Source organism: Megalobrama amblycephala, linkage group LG3 (assembly GCF_018812025.1).
Source record: "Megalobrama amblycephala isolate DHTTF-2021 linkage group LG3, ASM1881202v1, whole genome shotgun sequence".
Classification (NCBI taxonomy): Eukaryota; Metazoa; Chordata; class Actinopteri; order Cypriniformes; family Xenocyprididae; genus Megalobrama; species Megalobrama amblycephala.
Window position 1 is genome coordinate 43,701,369 of NC_063046.1, and position 19,110 is coordinate 43,720,478.

General features: G+C 36.4%; 3 protein-coding genes across 10 annotated transcripts in view; 1 reads left to right on the forward strand and 2 right to left on the reverse strand.

Moving 5' to 3' along the window:
• pacsin3 (protein kinase C and casein kinase substrate in neurons 3) overlaps window positions 1-4,075 on the forward strand; it is a 52,415-nt gene extending 48,340 nt beyond the window's left edge. For 5 of the 7 annotated variants that reach the window (XM_048185594.1, XM_048185596.1, XM_048185595.1 and 2 more), the window contains one exon: window positions 2,963-4,075. In XM_048185594.1, the coding sequence (XP_048041551.1) occupies window positions 2,963-3,078 (116 nt within the window). In that variant the 3' untranslated portion in view covers window positions 3,079-4,075. The remainder of the gene's footprint in view (window positions 1-2,962) is intronic. The other 2 variants (XM_048185599.1, XM_048185600.1) reach the window with 1 other exon arrangement.
• Window positions 4,076-7,794: 3,719 nt separating this feature from the next.
• On the reverse strand, window positions 7,795-11,750 carry fadd (Fas (tnfrsf6)-associated via death domain). The gene is made up of 2 exons (XM_048185601.1): window positions 11,182-11,750; window positions 7,795-8,423 (listed from the first exon to the last, which is right to left on the reverse strand). The coding sequence occupies exons 1-2, from the start codon at window positions 11,480-11,482 to the stop codon at window positions 8,143-8,145; spliced, it is 582 nt and encodes a 193-aa protein (XP_048041558.1). The 5' UTR covers window positions 11,483-11,750; the 3' UTR covers window positions 7,795-8,142.
• Window positions 11,751-14,400: 2,650 nt separating this feature from the next.
• LOC125265403 (anoctamin-1-like) overlaps window positions 14,401-19,110 on the reverse strand; it is a 29,222-nt gene continuing 24,512 nt past the window's right edge. For both annotated transcript variants that reach the window (XM_048185604.1, XM_048185603.1), the window contains 4 exons: window positions 18,424-18,476; window positions 17,361-17,545; window positions 17,181-17,286; window positions 14,401-14,943 (listed from right to left, as the gene is read on the reverse strand). In XM_048185604.1, the coding sequence (XP_048041561.1) occupies window positions 14,746-14,943; window positions 17,181-17,286; window positions 17,361-17,545; window positions 18,424-18,476 (542 nt within the window). In that variant the 3' untranslated portion in view covers window positions 14,401-14,745. The remainder of the gene's footprint in view (window positions 14,944-17,180; window positions 17,287-17,360; window positions 17,546-18,423; window positions 18,477-19,110) is intronic.

The window sequence follows — 19,110 nt, forward strand, 5'->3', positions numbered from 1 at the left end:
AGGTTTGTTTAATCTGCATGCATGTGTTGAATATCATGTACAGCTTAAAGAACTAATTTTTTAGCCCCGTTACCCAAGAAACTGACTAAATTCATTATGCCAGACAGCAGCTCTAACACTATATGCAACAACAGACATGCCAAGAGTGACACCTGGTGGTCATGTACTGAAGTTTTTGTGTTTTTGTACTCTAGTAAAGCAGATTTAAAGGTCCCGTTCTTCGTGATCCCATGTTTCAAACTTTAGTTAGTGTGTAATGTTGTTGTTAGAGTATAAATAAAATCTGTAAAATTTTAAAGCTCAAAGTTCAATGCCAAGCGAGATATTTTATTTAACAGAAGTCGCCTACATCGAACGGCCAGTTTGGACTACATCCCTCTACTTCCTTCTTTAATGACGTCACTAAAACAGTTTTTTGACTAACCTCCGCCCACAGGAATACACAAGAGTTGCGTTTGTAGAGTGTGTTTGTCGCCATGTCGTCGAAACGCTGTTATTTTCATCCCGCAGTCCAATCACCGGGTCTGAATTGATAGGGTAAAATTAAAGACATGTTCACAATAACACTGAGCGCGTGCATCTCCACGTTATGGTAAGAGGCGTGACCTTTCCGGGCAAGGTTCGCTAAGCTGCTGTCGAATCACAACACAGGAACCGCTGGCACAATCAGAACTCGTTATGTATTTCTGAAGGAGGGACTTCATAGAACAAGGAAGTCATCAGCCCGTTTTTATGACAGTGGAAACAGCGGTATACAGATAAGTAAATTATGTGAAAAATACTGTGTTTTTTTTACATGCGAAACATGAACACATGTTATATTGCACACTATAAACACAATCAAAGCTTCAAAAAACCATGAAAAACGGGACCTTTAAAGGTGATTTTTATGTTAAAATACATTCTTTTAACCCAGTTTATTGTTCATTGACTACTATTAGTATGCCATTCATGGGTTTTTCTCCTCCAAAAGTGTAAACATTGAGTCTCCCACACATCGTCTAAACATTGAGAGTGGTCCACTCAGATCCATCAATCTCTTTCCAGCTCTTTCCCAGAATTTGGGGTGTGGCAACTGTAGCAGGCTGAAAATTGGGGCGTGGCTACTGTAGCAGGCAGAGAGATTGGGGCGTGGCTACTGTAGCAGGCTGAGAGTTTGGGGCGTGGCTACTGTAGCAGGCTGAGAGTTTGGGGCGTGGCTACTGTAGCAGGCTGAGAGTTTGGGGCGTGGCTACTGTAGCAGGCGGAAAGTTTGGGGCGTGGCTACTGTAGCAGGCAGAGGTGGGGCGTGGCTACTGTAGCAGGTGAAGAGTGTGTGGGGCGTGGCTACCGTAGCATGACTGACGTGTCCAGTGTAGACCGCCTCGAAACAGTTGTGGCGCATCATGTAAAAAATGAGGCCAGTGCAAATACGTCGGATGGGTTTATTATAAGCGATGCGCTCGTGTTTAGCCTACTTAGTTGTTTACTATTCAGCATAACACAGCTAAAAGTATTCCTAATATGTTGGACATTTTATTGAAAGTAGCTTTACCTGTGAAACTAGTTTTACCTGTTGAGGCATGCTTTCACAAGCACCTGTAAGAGCTGTGATTGTGATGTTTGAGTTGGGGAAACACAATGCGGGGCTTTTGAAAATGTGTTTTATTTTTGTTATTCCGCTAGGTTCTACAAAACTGGTGTTGCAAAAACTACATGCTTCACCTTTAAAGGTGTACTCAGTATTTTTGTTTGTTGCACTGACCAATATGACAGTATTCTTAGACATTACTGACACCTAGTGGTGTGGATGTAGCAAAATCAAATGCTTTCAGTTAAAGATGCCATTGCATAAATGCTGTCTTCATCTAATGCATCTAAATGTTTTAAATGCACATTTTTTAAAAGTACTATTTATACCCTATGTGTGAAAGTTTCATAATGAAGGAAAAAATCGGAGTAACTGTTAAATTCCTGCATGAACTCTAAAGACTATAAATGGGCCCTCCAGCAAACCTTCATAAAGGAAAAGGTTTTTGAGGCAGTTGAATATTGAAGTTCCCTGAGTACACACTAAAATATTTCAGGCACATTTACTTTTAATAGTGCAGGTTCTTAAGACAAATCAAGCCTGAAACCCTGTTTATGCTCGACTCGTCCGCACAGGCACAAGGGTGTGCAAACCAAGAGTGATATCATTGCAGCGCTTGCGAAACTCTGTGTTGACTCTGCAAGGCTTCACTTCACACAGTCATGCACATCCCAGTTTGGAGCCATTTTGTTGAATGCATAATATGTATAAATCTGTTGTAAAACTAAATGACTCCACTGTGAGTTTTGATCAATTTAAAGTATTAGTGATTTTAAATGAGTAACAGATGATGGCAAATGTAATCTAAATGTAAAAATACTGAAAATGAGCATACATTTAAATATCAACTGATAGCAATTAATGAAAAAATCAGTAATATTAGCCAATATAGAGCAGAGATATTGTGGAAAATGTAAAGTCAGCTGGTTATAATCACAAAATAAACCTCTTGAGGGTGATACACGAGCCTCTGCCTCAAGACAGGGGCTGCTGGATTTATTTTGTGGTTATGACCGGCTGACTTTACTTTATACCTCATATATGATATGTCACATGGAAGAATAAAGGCCCGTTCACACCAAGGACGATAAAGATAATAGTTTTAAAAATCATTCTAAATGTCAAAGAATAGTAGAGTCCACACCACAACTATAACGGCACAGAGAAACTATTAATTATAGAGCTATTTTTTCCAGCTGATGAGCGATTAAAAACACTGACAGCCGATCAGAATCTATCCTACATTAAAGAGCTCGAGCATTTAAAGTGGCAGCGCGCTTAGAATAAACAGAACGATATTGTCTGCTGGTGTGGATGCTAATATAGCAGCCATTCTTGGTGTGAACGGGTCTTAAAGCGTGGTATTATGATATGTGTCTTTGTGTCGTACAGGTGAAGAGTTAATGAAGCTGGGTGAGGAGGACGAGCAGGGCTGGTGTAAAGGACAGCTGACCAGCGGAGAGATGGGCCTCTACCCTGCTAACTACGTCCAAGTCATCGCATCCTGAGAACCCGCTCTGCCCCGGGCGAGACCCCCACCCTGTTTGTGGCAGCCGTAAGGTCGCATCACATCGAACCACGGAAATTGCCACGCAACCAGACGATGGATAGAATGCCACGATACGCGAGAAGATTAGTGAGGAGCGCACAGTGTTTTATTTTGGATTTTTGCTGACATGCTAGAGGACTTTAAGAATAGTTAGTCCCCCTTTGTTCTCGGGCTTAATGAAAGATCAGTGCCTTTATTGTAAAATGCCAGAGACATTCACAGCACTGCTATTAATGCAGCACACGGATGAATGGACACATTTAATGTCTGGACAAAAATCTGCCACCATTTTGTTCACGTGTGAATCGCCACCGTCGGGGGTGTTTTGGAAGATCAGTGACCGTCATCATCATCGCAGTCCTCTTATTATTTTAGCATTTCACATTTCAGATATGTATCAGAATCATTTCAAGTATTTGATCAAATCTACGCCGACGTTCTTTATGTTCAGGTTTTGCGAATCTTTCATGAGAAGCGTGTTAGTGTGTTGATATACTTTGTATAATATGTTAGATTGTTATAGTGAACATTTTTTTTTTCCTGTAGTTCAGAAGTGAAGGATTCTTCATTGCATATTTACGTTTTCACAAAGATATATGGATTTATAATATACAAAGTATCACTGGGCAGATGCTCTTAGCTGCCCTTTTGGAGTCTTGAGATTCTAAAATCTAGTCAGTGGGATCGTTTAACTTTTTTTAATGCTTCTTTTTGTTTTTATTTGGAGCGCAAGAATGTTTCTGTTGTTAAATGATATAAAGTGTGAGAGAGGGCAAAACCTCCAGGCTTCTTGTGGTCTTGTCCAGGTGCGTGTGAGCGGTCATGAGAAATATTCCCATTTCCACACGCTCTGCCTCCAATGTGCCCCACTGTGAACATGGTTTTACATGAATCTACTGTAACCGCCAATACTAATCAATGTAAAAAATACCAAATAAACGTGAAAGAGATTCTTATCTTTGTATAGTGGCTATGATGCTTCTTAAACATTAAGTGAAGTTTTACATTGTTTAAAATTAACTTTAAAGTTAATAGTTCACCCAGAAATGAAAACGTCCTGATTAACTTACCCCAAGGCCATTTGAGATTGATGGGACTTTCTTTCCTCAACCTAAAAGAAATGAAGGTTTTGAAGGAAAGCAATTTTACAATGCTGTTTCAAAGCCGACAAATAAGGGTCGTTTTTAACTCGTGAACTCAACTGCTTCGTTAATGAGCTTTGCAGAGCTTAGTATACATACACACACATACACATGTTTGTGTATATATAATGTAAGCAATAAGGTACTCGAGGCTGTGCTGTATCGTGAATAAGTCACGGCTGAAGGGTGTTGTTAGGCACGACGCAATGCGAAGCCCCAAGGCCATTATAGATGGATATGACTTTCTTTTCTCAGCCAAAGACTAATTAAATTTTGAAGGTAAATATTCCATGATTTTTCTTCATCTACTACAAATGAATGGTGCTCAATGTAGACAATTTTTAACGGTCCAAAATCCATATTTAGCCAGCTACAAAGGGCTCCGACGCGTCGTGCCTAACTAGCCTCGAGTACCTTATTGCTTTTATAAAACGGGTACCACACAATACAAATATTAAAGCCAAAAATATGTATTAATGCAACTTTCATGAAGTAAACTTTTACTAAAAGCCTTCCTTCCGCCCGAAAAAATAGTCTCTGACCGTGAACAGCAGCAGAAGTTACGTTATTACGCCATTAGATGGCGGCAAAGACTGTCTTTATGAGTGTGTCAGTCAGTAGTGAAGACTTTTACATTGAAAAGACTGAATTGTTGTGAACACGGAACAAGACGAAACTGACAGATGCTTTGACTAGCGCTGTCAGTCATGGGAAAACCCCTTAACTGTTAAAAGGACAAGATAATACATCGGACATTTAAACAGATTTTTTATTATGAACATAGGACTGACCTGAAGGAAAATGCCCTGACACTGACAGCATTAATCAAAGCTTTTGTCCGTTCTGTCTTGCTCCATGTTCAAAACAGTATCAATATAACTGACTGACACACTCATAAAGACAGTCTTTGCTGCCATTTAATGGCGTAATAATGTAACTTCTGTTGCTGTTCACGGTCAGGGACTATTTTTTTGGGCGGAAGGAAGGCTTTTTGTGATTTTTACTTCTTGAAAGTTGCATTGATGCATATTTTTTTGGCTTTAATATTTGTATTGTGTGGTACCCGTTTTATAAAAGCAACAAGGTACTCGAGGCTAGTGCTGTATCATGAATAATTCACGGTTGAAGGGCCTAACGCATGACGTTGTTATGGATTTGGCACCGTTAAAAATTGTCTACGTTGAGCACCATTCATTTGTATTACATGGAGAAAAATCATAGAATGTTTTCCTTTAAAATTTAATTTCTCTTCGGCTGAGAAAAGAAAGTCATATCCATCTTCAATGGCTTGGGGTGAGTAAATAATCAAAGGAATATTTCACCCAAAAATGAAAATTAACATTTAAAAAATTGTGTCTTTGAGTTTTGTGGTTAGTTGTAGGCCAGGACAATTTACAACAAAAGAGGCGAATTCTTTCACATAATGGAACATTGTTAATTTAATTCGCCTCAGGTTATTTTGCAAGTTTTAGCAGGCGGCGCCTGACATTAACATTACTAATAAAGTACGAGTTATTGGATAGTTGTGAATTTCAAGCAGGGTCCTGACTGCTACAGTGTCATTAATGCATCTAAAACGGTTTTATGTATGTGTGTGTGTGTGTGTGTGTGTGTGTGTGTGTGTGTGTGTGTGTGTGTGTATATATATATATATATATATATATATATATATATATATATATATATATATATATTACAGTACATTTGATAATAGACCATTTATTAGTCTAAGAATAATGTGTATTTTTATATATTTTAGTTTAAAATGTCTATATATATATATATATATATATAATAAAATGTATGCACATGTATATGCACTTAAATACACAAAGTACCCCAAATCTTTAAATAGGCAAAGACATTTTAACCTAAAATATATAAAAATACACATTATTCTTAGACTAACAAACGGTGTATTATCAAATGTACTGTAATTCTGGAAATGATTAGAGAATTATTACAGATTAACATTACTGTGCACATATATGTGGCCTTTCAGGAAGGCAGTCTGTTCACATTTACAGATGTGTCTCATAAGAGTTAAAAGCAACATCAGAACTGACATTAAGAACTTTTATATGAACATAGTGTTCATGAGCCAGTGAAACTGTATTAAATGTGTTTGAGCTCAACTAAGCTGCGTTACCCAAAAGCATTGTAAACCTAAAGGCTGGAATACACTACACAAATTTTTACCCTACATTTGCAGTCTGGAGGAGTCGACGCTGTAAAACTGTCACAGACCGTGTATGATGGGCACAGACTATGAATCTGTCCAGTCGAAGGACATAAAACATTTTAGAACACACATTGTTTTCATTTGTCATGCATCTCCTAGTAACAAGACATGTTTGTTGTGTTCGGAACAACTTCAGCGTCTGGTAGTAGTGTGTGATCCTCAGTTGTTTAAGGCCTCAATATACTCACAGGGAAGTTTTTGGATACTGTAGATTGAAATTTGTTGCCCATTTACAGCCGAGAGTGATGTTTAGATTAATATGTAAATATGTGCTGCATGTTTTCCTTTCAATAACACAATAAACGCACAACAAAAATGACAGCGGCGAGAAATCGGCAGTTAAGAAAGCATCTGATCATAGTGATGTGGATGTTTGTAAAAACTCTGCAATTCAGCAGCTTTACAATATAAACATGTCAGTGTGTCTTTCAATAACAATTACAACTTCAGTTTCTGCTATGAAGCGGCTCTGCAGTGTGTTCATGTTTTTACTCGTGGACATCTGACCTTGATGGACTAAACAGAAGAAATGAACCGGAGAAGATCTGAAAAAAGGCGGAGCCCGGCTTTGTTCGAAATGACATCGCACCAATTCATTCTTCGATTTTGAGTGAAGTATATCTGGGACTTTATTTTATGCTGCCAAGTTTTTCTCTGTAACCATTTATGAAGTCAGCAAATGTATAACGCCTAGTGTTTCAAGATCTGTTCAGATTCTAAAGTTGTGTAGTGTGTTCCATCAGCACCAATGGACTTTACCATCTAGTTAGGTTTGCAATGCTTTTGGGAAACGCAGCCCAGGCCGGTCCAAACTCAACCTATACAACTAGTGTGGGAAAAAGAGAGATGACTCAAAATAAACTCTCTACAAATACTGTAATCTCCTGAAATCTTTCTGGAGGAGCTGAAAAGACACGTCAGGAGACTTCTTGCTGAAACATGTTGAACATGCCCTTGTGAGAGAGACTTCTGAGTACTAAACTTTGCTTTACAGCCATTTTGAACAATATTTTATCTGAGAATTTCTGGTTATATAATGGATCTATACTGTGAAAGTTACACTCTTAAGAAAATAAAGGTTCTGTAAGGGTTTTTTCCATTGATGCCATAAAATAAATGACCATTAGAACCAAGAGCCTCTCATGTAATGGGAAAGTTGCATGAATGTTCTTTATGGAACCATCAATGCCAATAAAGAGCCTTTATTTTTATTTTTTTAATAGTGCATGGCTGAAAATGTGCTCTATCAAACAGATGAAAGGTCTGTTAAATGATCACTGGATCTCTGAGGTACATAATAAGAGTCCCTTTATTCATTTGTGTCACGTGACTAGATTCTTTTCACAAAATCAGTAAATACAAGAACAGTGTGATATGAGGAGTATGTTCTGTAAAAATTGCAAAATTCTCATTCAATATTTCATTTTCTGGAATATAATCATTTTAAAAATATATTATCTAATGGTTTTCAATTAAATGTTCACCAAAAATTCATTCAAGATCTGTAAACAATCAGCAATAGACAATTCAGTTCATTTGCACTTTAAAAGGAAATTCACATTATTAATCCCAAAGCTCTTTCCTTTTGTAATACAACAGCTTCCAAAAACAGACAAAAATGGAGGAGGTGTGGTGATGTTCAAGGTATACCGCTCTCTCTGAGTTTTTTCTCCACGAGATCAGCGGTGAGGTTTTGTTTGCAGTCTCGCAGAGCTTTGATGAGATCCTCCACTCTGGCGTTTTCTTTCTTGTTCCTAATCCACTGTCTGATGAGCTCCCTCACCTGCTCCTCCAGGTTACGGCTGTGTTTCTCCTGGATGCCTTCAAGCTGAGCGTCTTGAAGTCCAAGTTTTCTTCCAACTTGAAGCCACTTTTTACCCAGATGTTCAACAATTACATCCGTTGCACTGTTTATTTTTTCTAAAAAGAGACAGAAACCATCTCAACATAAAACATAATGCAATGCAATTCAATGAAAATTGATTGATGTACAAATGTTCAATAAATCCTGATGGATCATATTTGATACATACTAAAAAAATTATGCATGCCTAAGTTGCTTCAGTGCAAAAGTAGTGCAAGTGTAAAAGTTATTAAGTCGCATTTACATTACGTGGTTCAAGTGACCCAATTCTGATATTTCAAATGTGTCACATCTGGGATATGACTAATGAACGTCCACGCAGGGAAAAAAAGCACATGGATTCAGTTATTCTCTGATTGGTTGCAGACCTCAAATGTGGAGATCTGATATGAATCAGATACGTGCATTTGCATCTGCCATGTAAGCGGCTAGATCGGATATTACGGTCATTGCAAGCCGTACATCATTGAAAAAGCGACAGTGGCGAATGACGTTAACGCAGATGGACCAAACATGATCACATGACTGCGATGGAAGACGAAGCTTCAATCCAATGTTTTGCTGACCTTTAAAGATGGTGCGGAAAGCAAAAGATTGTATTATCATTTTGTCTGCACCCATTGCAAAATTGCGCTGTTTTTGCCCATCTACCTTGGGTTGTTCGGCAAGTGTTAGTGTAAATGCAGATATTGGATATGGGTCACTTTTTTAAAAAATCTTGTCAAAGAAATCGGATATAGTCAATAAATCGGAATTGGGCATCAAGACCTGCAGTGTAAATGCGGCCTAACATTTAGGCTACTTTAAAAAAAATCCATTTCACAGCAAAGTAATATGAACCAAGACCTGAGGGGGACGTTTTTTGAATTATACTAAAAGGCCTTTTACTTAAAATGTATGAACTATCAATAAACTAGGGATGCATGATATTACCTGCACGACACTGGAATTGGCCGTTAAAGGTTTAAAATGTAATAATCGGCATGTGCCCAATATGAAACAATTATGCCAATATGCCTTGCCGATCACATGATACACAAATAACATGAAGTTACTTCTGTATCCGAATAAAGCAGTAATTGATGTCACAAAAACACAAGTCTGATTTAATTGAATGGAAAGCTATGGCTTACAATAAAAATCACAAACATGACACTTGTAAATTAAATAATTTTATATATAGTTCAGTAATATGCAATAAACCATACACAATATACAAAAATAGACAATAAATGCATGTACATGTATGTTATACAAATGCAAGGGAATGTAAATATGGCATGTTAAATAAATAATATGAGTATAAATAGTGTTGTGTATTGCACAAGTGGTGGGGCATTTAACAGTTCATGAGGTAGATGGCCTGAGGAAAGAAATAAGAGTTGAAAATATTGGCAAAAATCCAATATCGTGCATCCCCACTTTTAACCAACGTCCAATGTCCCAAATTCTCCCATAATTAACAACTAAAGACAAGACCACCATAATAAAAATTTAATGAATATATAAGCAATTTATTGCCAGTAAAGACATAGAAGAATGTCAGAATCTGTCACTATTGGAATAGGGCTATCTAATATAGTTATCAGTGAAAAAGATACAAGTTATTGGATTATGTTATATTACTAAAAAATAAGTATGACTAAAATGTAATCAGTATAAGTTTGTTTAAAGGAATAGAGAGCGGGGCACAAAGTAACGTGGGGCTAGTTGTAACACACATGGTTTAAAACTTTCCACACATGCCATTGTGACAAAACTTAGTGTATTTACTAGTTGCCATATCGACATTATATCGAGAAAAAATTGCGCCAAAATTAAAAAAATGTTTGGAAGATATAATTTATTTAACCACAGCAAAAGTAAATTTCTTAATTCAATTTTTTATCTCTATTTTTTTGTGTTTATTTAAAATAAGACAAATCTGATATTATTTTAATCGTATATCAGTTATTTAACAGTTTAAGTAGTTCTTTAATGCTGATCTAACCAGCCGAAGAGACGAGACGGGTTTAAATTGCAGTTGCGCAGGTGGGAACTATGCTATTATATTCTATACTTTTATGAATTCTTTTGATAAACCATGAGAAAAAGGTGAACAAAGACAGAGTCAATGTTCAGAAATTATTATTATGTTTTGAACTATGCTGTATAGCTGTTTTGCGGTGTGTTTGTTGTCAAACACAAAAATTAGTTTATTTTTAATTATTAAAAAATGCCATTATTTTATATGAAAAAGTTAATAATTGTATTTTATTGACAAAATATTTTAGTTTGTCTTGTATATTTTTTTGATTAGATCAGATAACATTTTAAGCTGTTGTATGGTCATGTTACAATGTGCCCCACCTATGGGGCATGTTGTCACATTTCACTATCAGGGGAAATCAAGAAAAAAAGTATACACTGTATTAATGAAACAAAACCACATCATTGTAATGGACATGTGTGAAATTAATGTTGGGGAAAAATAAATACGCTGAACCCCAAGTGAATTTACACAAACTGAGAAAGTCAAAAAGTGTTACTTTGTGGCCCGCTCTCCTCTAGGCTAAATGTTAAAACGGCTTGCCATATGCGTTTCACGCACCAGTGATAAGACGGAAGAATAAACATCACCTCAGTGAAATAAAACGACAGAATACCTAGAAATATGATTGAAATTACATCCCAGTCTGCCCTTAAAACTATCGCCTCACTTAAAATCAGAGGTGTTTAGAGGGTCGGTATAACGTTACAACTGCCTTATCACACTTTACTGTCAGTGAACACAAGTGTAACATGAATAGCAAGAGTTCAGGAAAATATACAAACCTCTCTCTTTCGCATCCAATCCATCATCGGGTCTGCAAGCCGCTTGTCTCTCATAATCCTCTATTATTTTAATAAGAACAGTCTGACCGATGTCTTTCAGAAGTTTTCGCAAAAGGTCCGTGTTATCAGGCCCGATTTGAGCTCTTTCGATCAAGCACTCGAAAAGATCAAAACCCTTGTTGATTTTCTCAAGCTTTTTCTTCCCGATGTCTGTGCACAAAAACTTTAAACTCACCACATTATCCTCAGTGAGTTTATCGGATATCGCTAGTAACATCGCTCTAAACGCGCGGGTATCCATGATCTGTGTGTTTGAATGTTAACGCAACGCTACCGCATGACGCCCGAACGCTTCATCTGCCGCTTTCGCTTTCAGCACGTTCACGTTTTAGCAGTGCAGCGTGAAAATCCCCTCCCTCGCGTCCTAAAAGCCACCCAACTCCACTGCTGTGTGGTGGATCAGCTAGAAACCAAAACGACACCCGCCAACAACGCACTTCACTTTTAAAGTAACGTAACTTGCTTCACAAATGAGTCGTTCTTTTGAAGTTTGAACCAGTCGTTTTTTTGTACAGATGAATCGTTTGAACGCAGTGTCCGATTCTTTTGAGTCGAATTTCATAATGAATCTATCGAACCCTGTCTGAACGGGTCCGAGCGAGTTTCTGACTCGTTAGGTTCTGAAATTAGTGATTGTAAGAAGAAACTGTAGGCCTAATAACTGAATTCAGAACTTTTTTTCATTATCCGAGAACCAATAATAATCTGACCTGTTGAACAAGTTTATTTGGAATGATAATAGCAGAACAAACGAAACAGAGTTTTTAAGTACCATTTTATTAAAACACGCAAAAGCTTTATTTCCTGCTAAGAGATGTAAACGAAGAATGTACTTGTTGGAAACATTTTGAGTGATGATTCAGCAGATATTTTTCTGATCCAAAAGAATCGATTCCTAAATGAATCAGACTTCGCAACACTGAAATGATTCAGTGCCCTCCTTCGAGGGTTAGTTCACCCAAAAATGAAAATAATGTCATTTATTACTCACCCTCATGCCGTTCCACACCCGTAAGTCCTTTGTTCATCTTCGGAACACAAATTAAGAGATTTTTAATGAAATCCGATGGTTCAGTGAGGCCTGCAATGACATTTCCTCTCTCAAGATACTAAAAACATATTTAAATCAGTTCATGTGAGTACAGTGGTTCAATATTAATATTATAAAGAGACGAGAATATTTTTGGTGCGCCAAAAAAACAAAATAATGACTTATATAGTGATGGCCGATTTCAAAACACTGCTTCAGGAAGATATCTTTGTGTCGAATCATGATTCGGATCGCGTGTCAAACCGCCAAACTGCTGAAATCACGTGACTTTGGCGCTCCGAACAGATTCAACACAAACGATTCATAACGCTCCAAAGCTTCATGAAGCAGTGTTTTGAAATCGGCCATCACTAAATAAGTCATTTTGGCGTTTTTTGGCACACAAAAAATATTCTCGCCGCTTTATAATATTAATATTGAACCACTGTACTCACTTGAACTGATTTAAATATGTTTTTAGTACATTAATGGATCTTGAGAGAGGAAATGTCATTGCTGGCATATCTTAATTTGTGTTCTGAAGATGAACAAAGGTCTTACGGGTGTGGAACGGCATGAGGGTGAGTAATAAATGACAGAATTTTCATTTTTGGGTGAACTAACCCTTTAAGGAGGGCACTGAATTGAAGTTACCTACTTCCTATTTTATTGCCCCTCCTTCCTCAAAGGAGAGCAGCAGGCAGCTAAATGAAGTAAAATATAAAATATGAATTCAACAAGTTTCTTTTTCAAGCAACAAAATGTAACTGGCCTTAAGCAAAAGAGTCAATAAATGTACATACCAAATCATATATGACATATTTATTTAAGAAACCGTTCAAAAGCAAAAGTAGTCATAACCTTCCCATTATCAGTATGAGACACTGAAAACACAAAAGACATTCTTTCACAGAGGTAAACAGTATGTGGATGATGTAACAGTCTAAAAATGGGTTTACATTGTACATTTATTAATAAAGGTAGAACCAAAGCCTTTCTGGGGATACATGAATATAAAAAAAAAGAAAAGAAAAAGAATTAATTTGTGAAGAAATACAATAAAATTTAAAAACAAACATTGCCATATGTCCAAACAAACAGAGAGTATGTCTTAAGACTTAATTTATTATATTTATATTATATTCATTTCAATTAGAACCACTCTTTTATCACACTTTTAGACACACATAATTACTTTGAATGGAAGACACATGCAACATATTGTACCAATATATATCGTTTCCATCATCGTTGCCATTTCATTCATGTTGGAACGTCACGATTTAAGACAAGAGAGAAAACATTCAGACAGGCAGACACAAAACTCTGTCCATATGACTCAATATTAAAGGGATAGTTGACCCAAAAATTTAAATTCTGTCATTTACTCGCCCTCAAGTTGTTCCAAACCTGTATGAATTTCTTTCTTCTGCTGAACACACAAGAAGATATTTTGAAGAATGTCGGGAACCAAACAGTTGATGGACCCCATTGACTTCCATAGTATGGAAAAAAAAAAAACTATGGAAGTCAATGAAAACTATTCTTTCATCAACTGTTTGGTTCCCGACATTCTTCAAAATATCGTCTTCTGTGTTCAGCAGAAGAAAGAAATTCATACAGGTTTGGAACAACTTGAGGGTGAATAAACGATGACAAAACTTTCATTTTTGGGTGAACTATCCCTTTAATAAATGCAGTGCATTTCTGTGAATATTAAGGCCTCTTGAACGTCATATATACAGCGTACACTTTCTTATCAGAATTTTCAGATGCACTACCTAAAAACCAAGCACTCACATGCTGCCGAAAAGATCAATCAACATCCTGTCAAAATCGCATGTACTAGTAATTCTAAAATGCTAAAAAAGACCCAATGAGGATTGTAGTAACTTTGATTCAACTGTAGTGTTTTATGTCTATATTTTATATATAGACGACTAAAGCCTAAACAGACACGATCATTACTATGACAGAACAGAACTACTTCTTAGTACCTAAAAAGGAAACGGCATGATATTGATAGTTGCTGATTCCCTTGAGCAGAAATATTCTGAATGAAATGTCTAATATTAAATCATTTAAAAAGCACTTTAAATGAGTTCAGAGTCCTATCCAACAATATCGAAAACATAAACATGTTACATTTTCATGTTAAAAGTCCTATAAAAGCATCATATTTTCAAATAAAAATGATCATTATCTGAAGCAGCAATGTGTCACAAAACTACATACAATATTCATCAGTCAACAGATAAAACGATACAAACCCTCTTTCCAAAAAAACCTACCTGCAGACGTTAGATGAAGCTGATAGAAAAAGATCATTAACAAACAAAAGGAAAATGGTATGCAAATGAGGTGGCAGTCATGTGACATTCTTTGTAGCGACGCTGATCCTTGCAGCAGTGGTCCTCGACAGGCTTTCCATTCTGCTTCACCCGGTCACAGAGTTATAATGGAGCAGCGCCGCTCTAAGCTTGAGAGCTGGGGCGCGAGCGGAGCGGCTGCGGGCTCGGGTCGCTCATGGTGTTCCTGTACTTCTTGCCCTGCTCCTCCTTCATGAACAACTCAACGATCAGGTTCCTCTCCTTGTGTATCTGAACGCTAATGTCCTTGGGAATGTCTGGGATTAGCCAATCCACAAAGTCGCTCATCAGCATTACCACATTCTGGACAGAGAGACGAGAGAATTAACACTCGTATTAGAGTCAATCTCACAAAAAAAAAAAAACATCACAAAAATGTTTTACCACAAAAAACACAAAGAAAAAAAGGTTATAATTATCTTTTGCATAACAAAAGTGAAGTCCATTTTATAACATTAAGCTTTTTGGCATTATTTTCATGACAATTAGGCCCATTTTCGAGAGCATATACTGTAATTGGAAAAAAAAAAAAAAAATAATGGTAAAGTACACTTGTAAGAATAAATTACGGTCAGTATAGGTTTCATTAACTGAAACAAAGCTGAAATATTAGAAACTTAAATGTAAATTAGATATGTTGCTTTAGCAACTAACTGAAATAAAATAAGTTGAAGAAATAAAATTACTAAAACTATATTTATAACTATATTATTATTTACTATATAAAAATAAAGCTAAATAAAATAAACCCAGAATGCCCTATCAACTGCATAGTAACACCCTAGCAACCACCCTAAATACCCAAGCAACCACCCTAAGTACACTAGTAACTGCATAGCAACACCCTAACAACCTCCTAGTAACCACCCAGAATACCCTAGCAACCACATAGCAATGCCCTAACAACCTCCTAGTAACCACCCAGAATACCCTAGCAACCACATAGCAACACCCTAACAACCTCCTAACATCCATCCAGAATATCTGTTTTTTTTCTGATAGATTGTACGGCCTTCAAAAGCTTCAAATTCCAAGCTTTAAAACTACTTTAAACTGAAAACCTTAAAACTTTAAATCAACTTTAATCTTTCTGGTCAGGCTTTCTCAAGCCAACATCAAAGTTTTTCTTGACAAACTTATTTATCTAGTTAAATGGTAACGTACACTTGTAAGCATATTTTACGGTCAGTATAGGTTTCGTTAACTGAAATAAAGCTGAAATATTAGAAACTTAAATGTAAATTAGATATGTTGCCTTAGCAACTAACTGAAATAAAATATGTTGAAGTAATAAAATTACTAAAACTATTTTTACAATTATATTATAATTTACTACATAAAAAGTTAAATAGAATTTAAAAAACTAATAAAACATGACTAGTTATCCATCCATCAATCCATCAACTAGCACTATCTATGTGAAACATGCTAGCTATGCAATAATACGTATGAGCAACTGCATAGCAACACCCTAGCAACCACCCTGAGTACCCTAACAACTGCATAACAACACCCTAACAACCAACAACTTTGTACCCTAGCAACCGCATAGAAAAATATTAGCAACCACCCTAAGTGCACAAGCAGCTGCATAGCAACCACCCAGAATACCCTATCAACCACATAGCAACACCCTAGCAACCACCCTAAATGCCCTGGCAACCATCCCAAGTACTCTAGTAACCGCATAGCAACACCCTAACAACCTCCTAATAACCACCCAGAATACCCTAGAAACCACATAGCAACACCCTAGCAACCACCCTAAGTAATCTAGCAACTGCATAGCAACAACCTAATGACTTCCTAACAACCATCCAGAATATCTGTGCTTCAAAACCTTCAAATTCCAAGTTTTAAAACTACTTTAAACTGAAAACCTTAAAACTTTTAAAACTACTTTCTGGTAGGCTTTCTCAAGCCAACATCAAAGTTTGCCTAGACAAACTTATTTATCTAGTTAAATGGTAAAGTACACTTGTAAGCATATATTACGGTCAGTATAGGTTTCGTTAACTGAAGTAAAGCTGAAATATTAGAAACTTAAATGTAAATTAGATATGTTGCCTTAGCAACTAACTGAAATAAAATAAGTTGAAGAAAAAAATTAATAAAACTTGAATAAAAATAAAGCTAAATATTTGAGGGGGGAAAACTAATAAAACATGACAAAAGGACATTACAAAAATTAATGAAACTCAAACTTAATTTGGAAATATTTAAAATATTACTAAATAATAGTATATAAATAATACTTAAGTAACACTGATCATGGCAGTGTCTGAAATTAATGTATGCCTATTTATTTATTTATTTTTTGATGTGATTTTTTACATTATAATAGTGTGAGAATTATAACTGGAAAATCTTTATTTTTTGAAAAACTTTAAATAATAATTTATTATTTATAATCAACTAATATTTATAATTAATACATATTAAACAACAATAATAATAATAAGATTGATCCAGTAAGTGATCAGCAATCAAAAAAGGCTGAATGTTGTAATTGGTGTTTAATGAAAATGGTTCTGACTGACCTGAAAGACGATGACGAAAGCGAATCGGGCCGCCAGAATGGCCCAGAATTCTCTGGAGAACTCGTATGGCGTGTCAGACCATGGAGGGTCCCTGTAATCTTTATATCTATGGATAGTGTAAACATTATGAATATAATATACAGTCACACTATATACTACAGTGCAAAACAAACCAAGTACCTGCAGACGTCCACGCGGTATCCCAGGTGCAGAGGCTCCAAGGGTTCAGTGCCAGGCTGGAACTGACTAACATTGAAGTATGAGAGGGTGTGATTGACAAAGCCATGAAGAGTCCCGTCTGGACTGTACATGTACTGATAGACCAGGCGTGGGATGAAGTCAGAGGTGAATGAGATCACAAACGCCTAAAGAGTGACACAGGATGATTAGCGCACGCCAAACCTTGTTAATGTGTTTGTTAGGGTGTTTGCTAACTGGCCCTGTGTCTCTATGATATTCTGCTTCCTACGCTGTGTCTGAAATCACCCCCTATACCCTTAAATAGGGCACTGTTTGAGGGAACAGCCATTTGTAGTCGTGTCCGAAACTGTAGTGAACATTATCGACACTCATTCAATCTCATAATGCACTGCAATGTACACTCAACAGCTAGAGAATACCCATAATACACTGTGAGAGTCGTGCTGAATTAAATTCCGCGTCTGACCAGAAGATGGCGCCCGCAGCTGAATCATCCATCCATCCATTTTCCAAACTGCTAGTTCAATGTGGCTACAGTATAATATCATACAGATATTAATTAGTTTTTAATTGATTATTAAATTGTTTAATTAAGGTTTATGCATGACAGAGTTCAAAATCTTTTCATTACTACTGGAGCTGCCAATTATTATTAAACTGCAAGCACAAACTATGCAGAAACAGCAGCCCTTCCAGCGCACTCTGTCTGAACTCACTCATTTTCATTCACTCCTTCAAGTGAATTATATTAGTGGAGTACTGTAGGGAACAGTGAATGAGGGTACAGGGGGTGATTTTGAACACAGCTCTAGTAATTTATCAAGTCCAGTGGCTCCAATGGATTTCTTTTACCTGCTGAAAATCATAAGTCAGATCGTTTAGAAAAGTAATAATGTAACTCTTGAGTAGGAGCAGTATAGTGACACTTGCCACTGTGAATTACTTTCGGTGCTGAGCAGAATCAGCTTAATTGTACAATATATATAACAGGTTCATCACAGTACATCAGGTGCAGCTCTTATTTGTTTCAGAACAAACTTACATTAACAATGACAGCCACTTTACTGAGTCCTCTGAGAAGAGTGTACCAGATTCCTTGAAGACAAAGAAATGGAAATAAAGACATTAGATTTCACATATTGTGTATTTTAAATATATAGTTGGCTAAGGCTGAATGTTATCCCTTAATCCTCATTAAAATACATAGATAACATTTTCTCTTTCTTTATTTAAGTAAAATATAAGCTTAAATAAACCTTAATAGATATAATCATACTCTTAAATGAAAAAAAGGTTTCATGAGATTCAGCTGTAAAGACACATATTACCACTAGGTGGTATATCAATACCTTTAAAAAAAAACTTTTTCATTAGTGTAAAATTATGTGCAGCTCAATCTTGCTTATAGTTGTAGATTTTGAACATAGTTTCCCTTGTTAGCCTTTCACTAGTATTAAATGCAGTCTATTGCAATGAAAACATGTGTTGTACTAAAGACAGTTAGGGAAGTCTGGGGCAAGTTGTCACACTCCAGTGAATATTTCTCATGGTAGGTTCACTGTTAAAAGTCAGCTTCTGTATAGATAGCCAAATCCCTTAAGATTTGGCTACAAAAATGGAACATATCCATGATTACCCAAAAAATTAAGAAACAGTTCATTTACCACACGTTGACTTACACTGACCCCATAGCAGGGCAAGTTAGCAATATAAAATAAAATATATAATA

Excerpts from the sequence above, each read along its gene's own strand:
- fadd (XM_048185601.1), bottom strand. The coding sequence starts at position 11,482 with ATGGATACCCGCGCGTTTAGAGCGATGTTACTAGCGATATCCGATAAA. Across the intron at positions 8,424-11,181 it reads ATTGGATGCGAAAGAGAGAG|AAAAAATAAACAGTGCAACG; the intron begins GTTTGTATATTT and ends GTCTCTTTTTAG.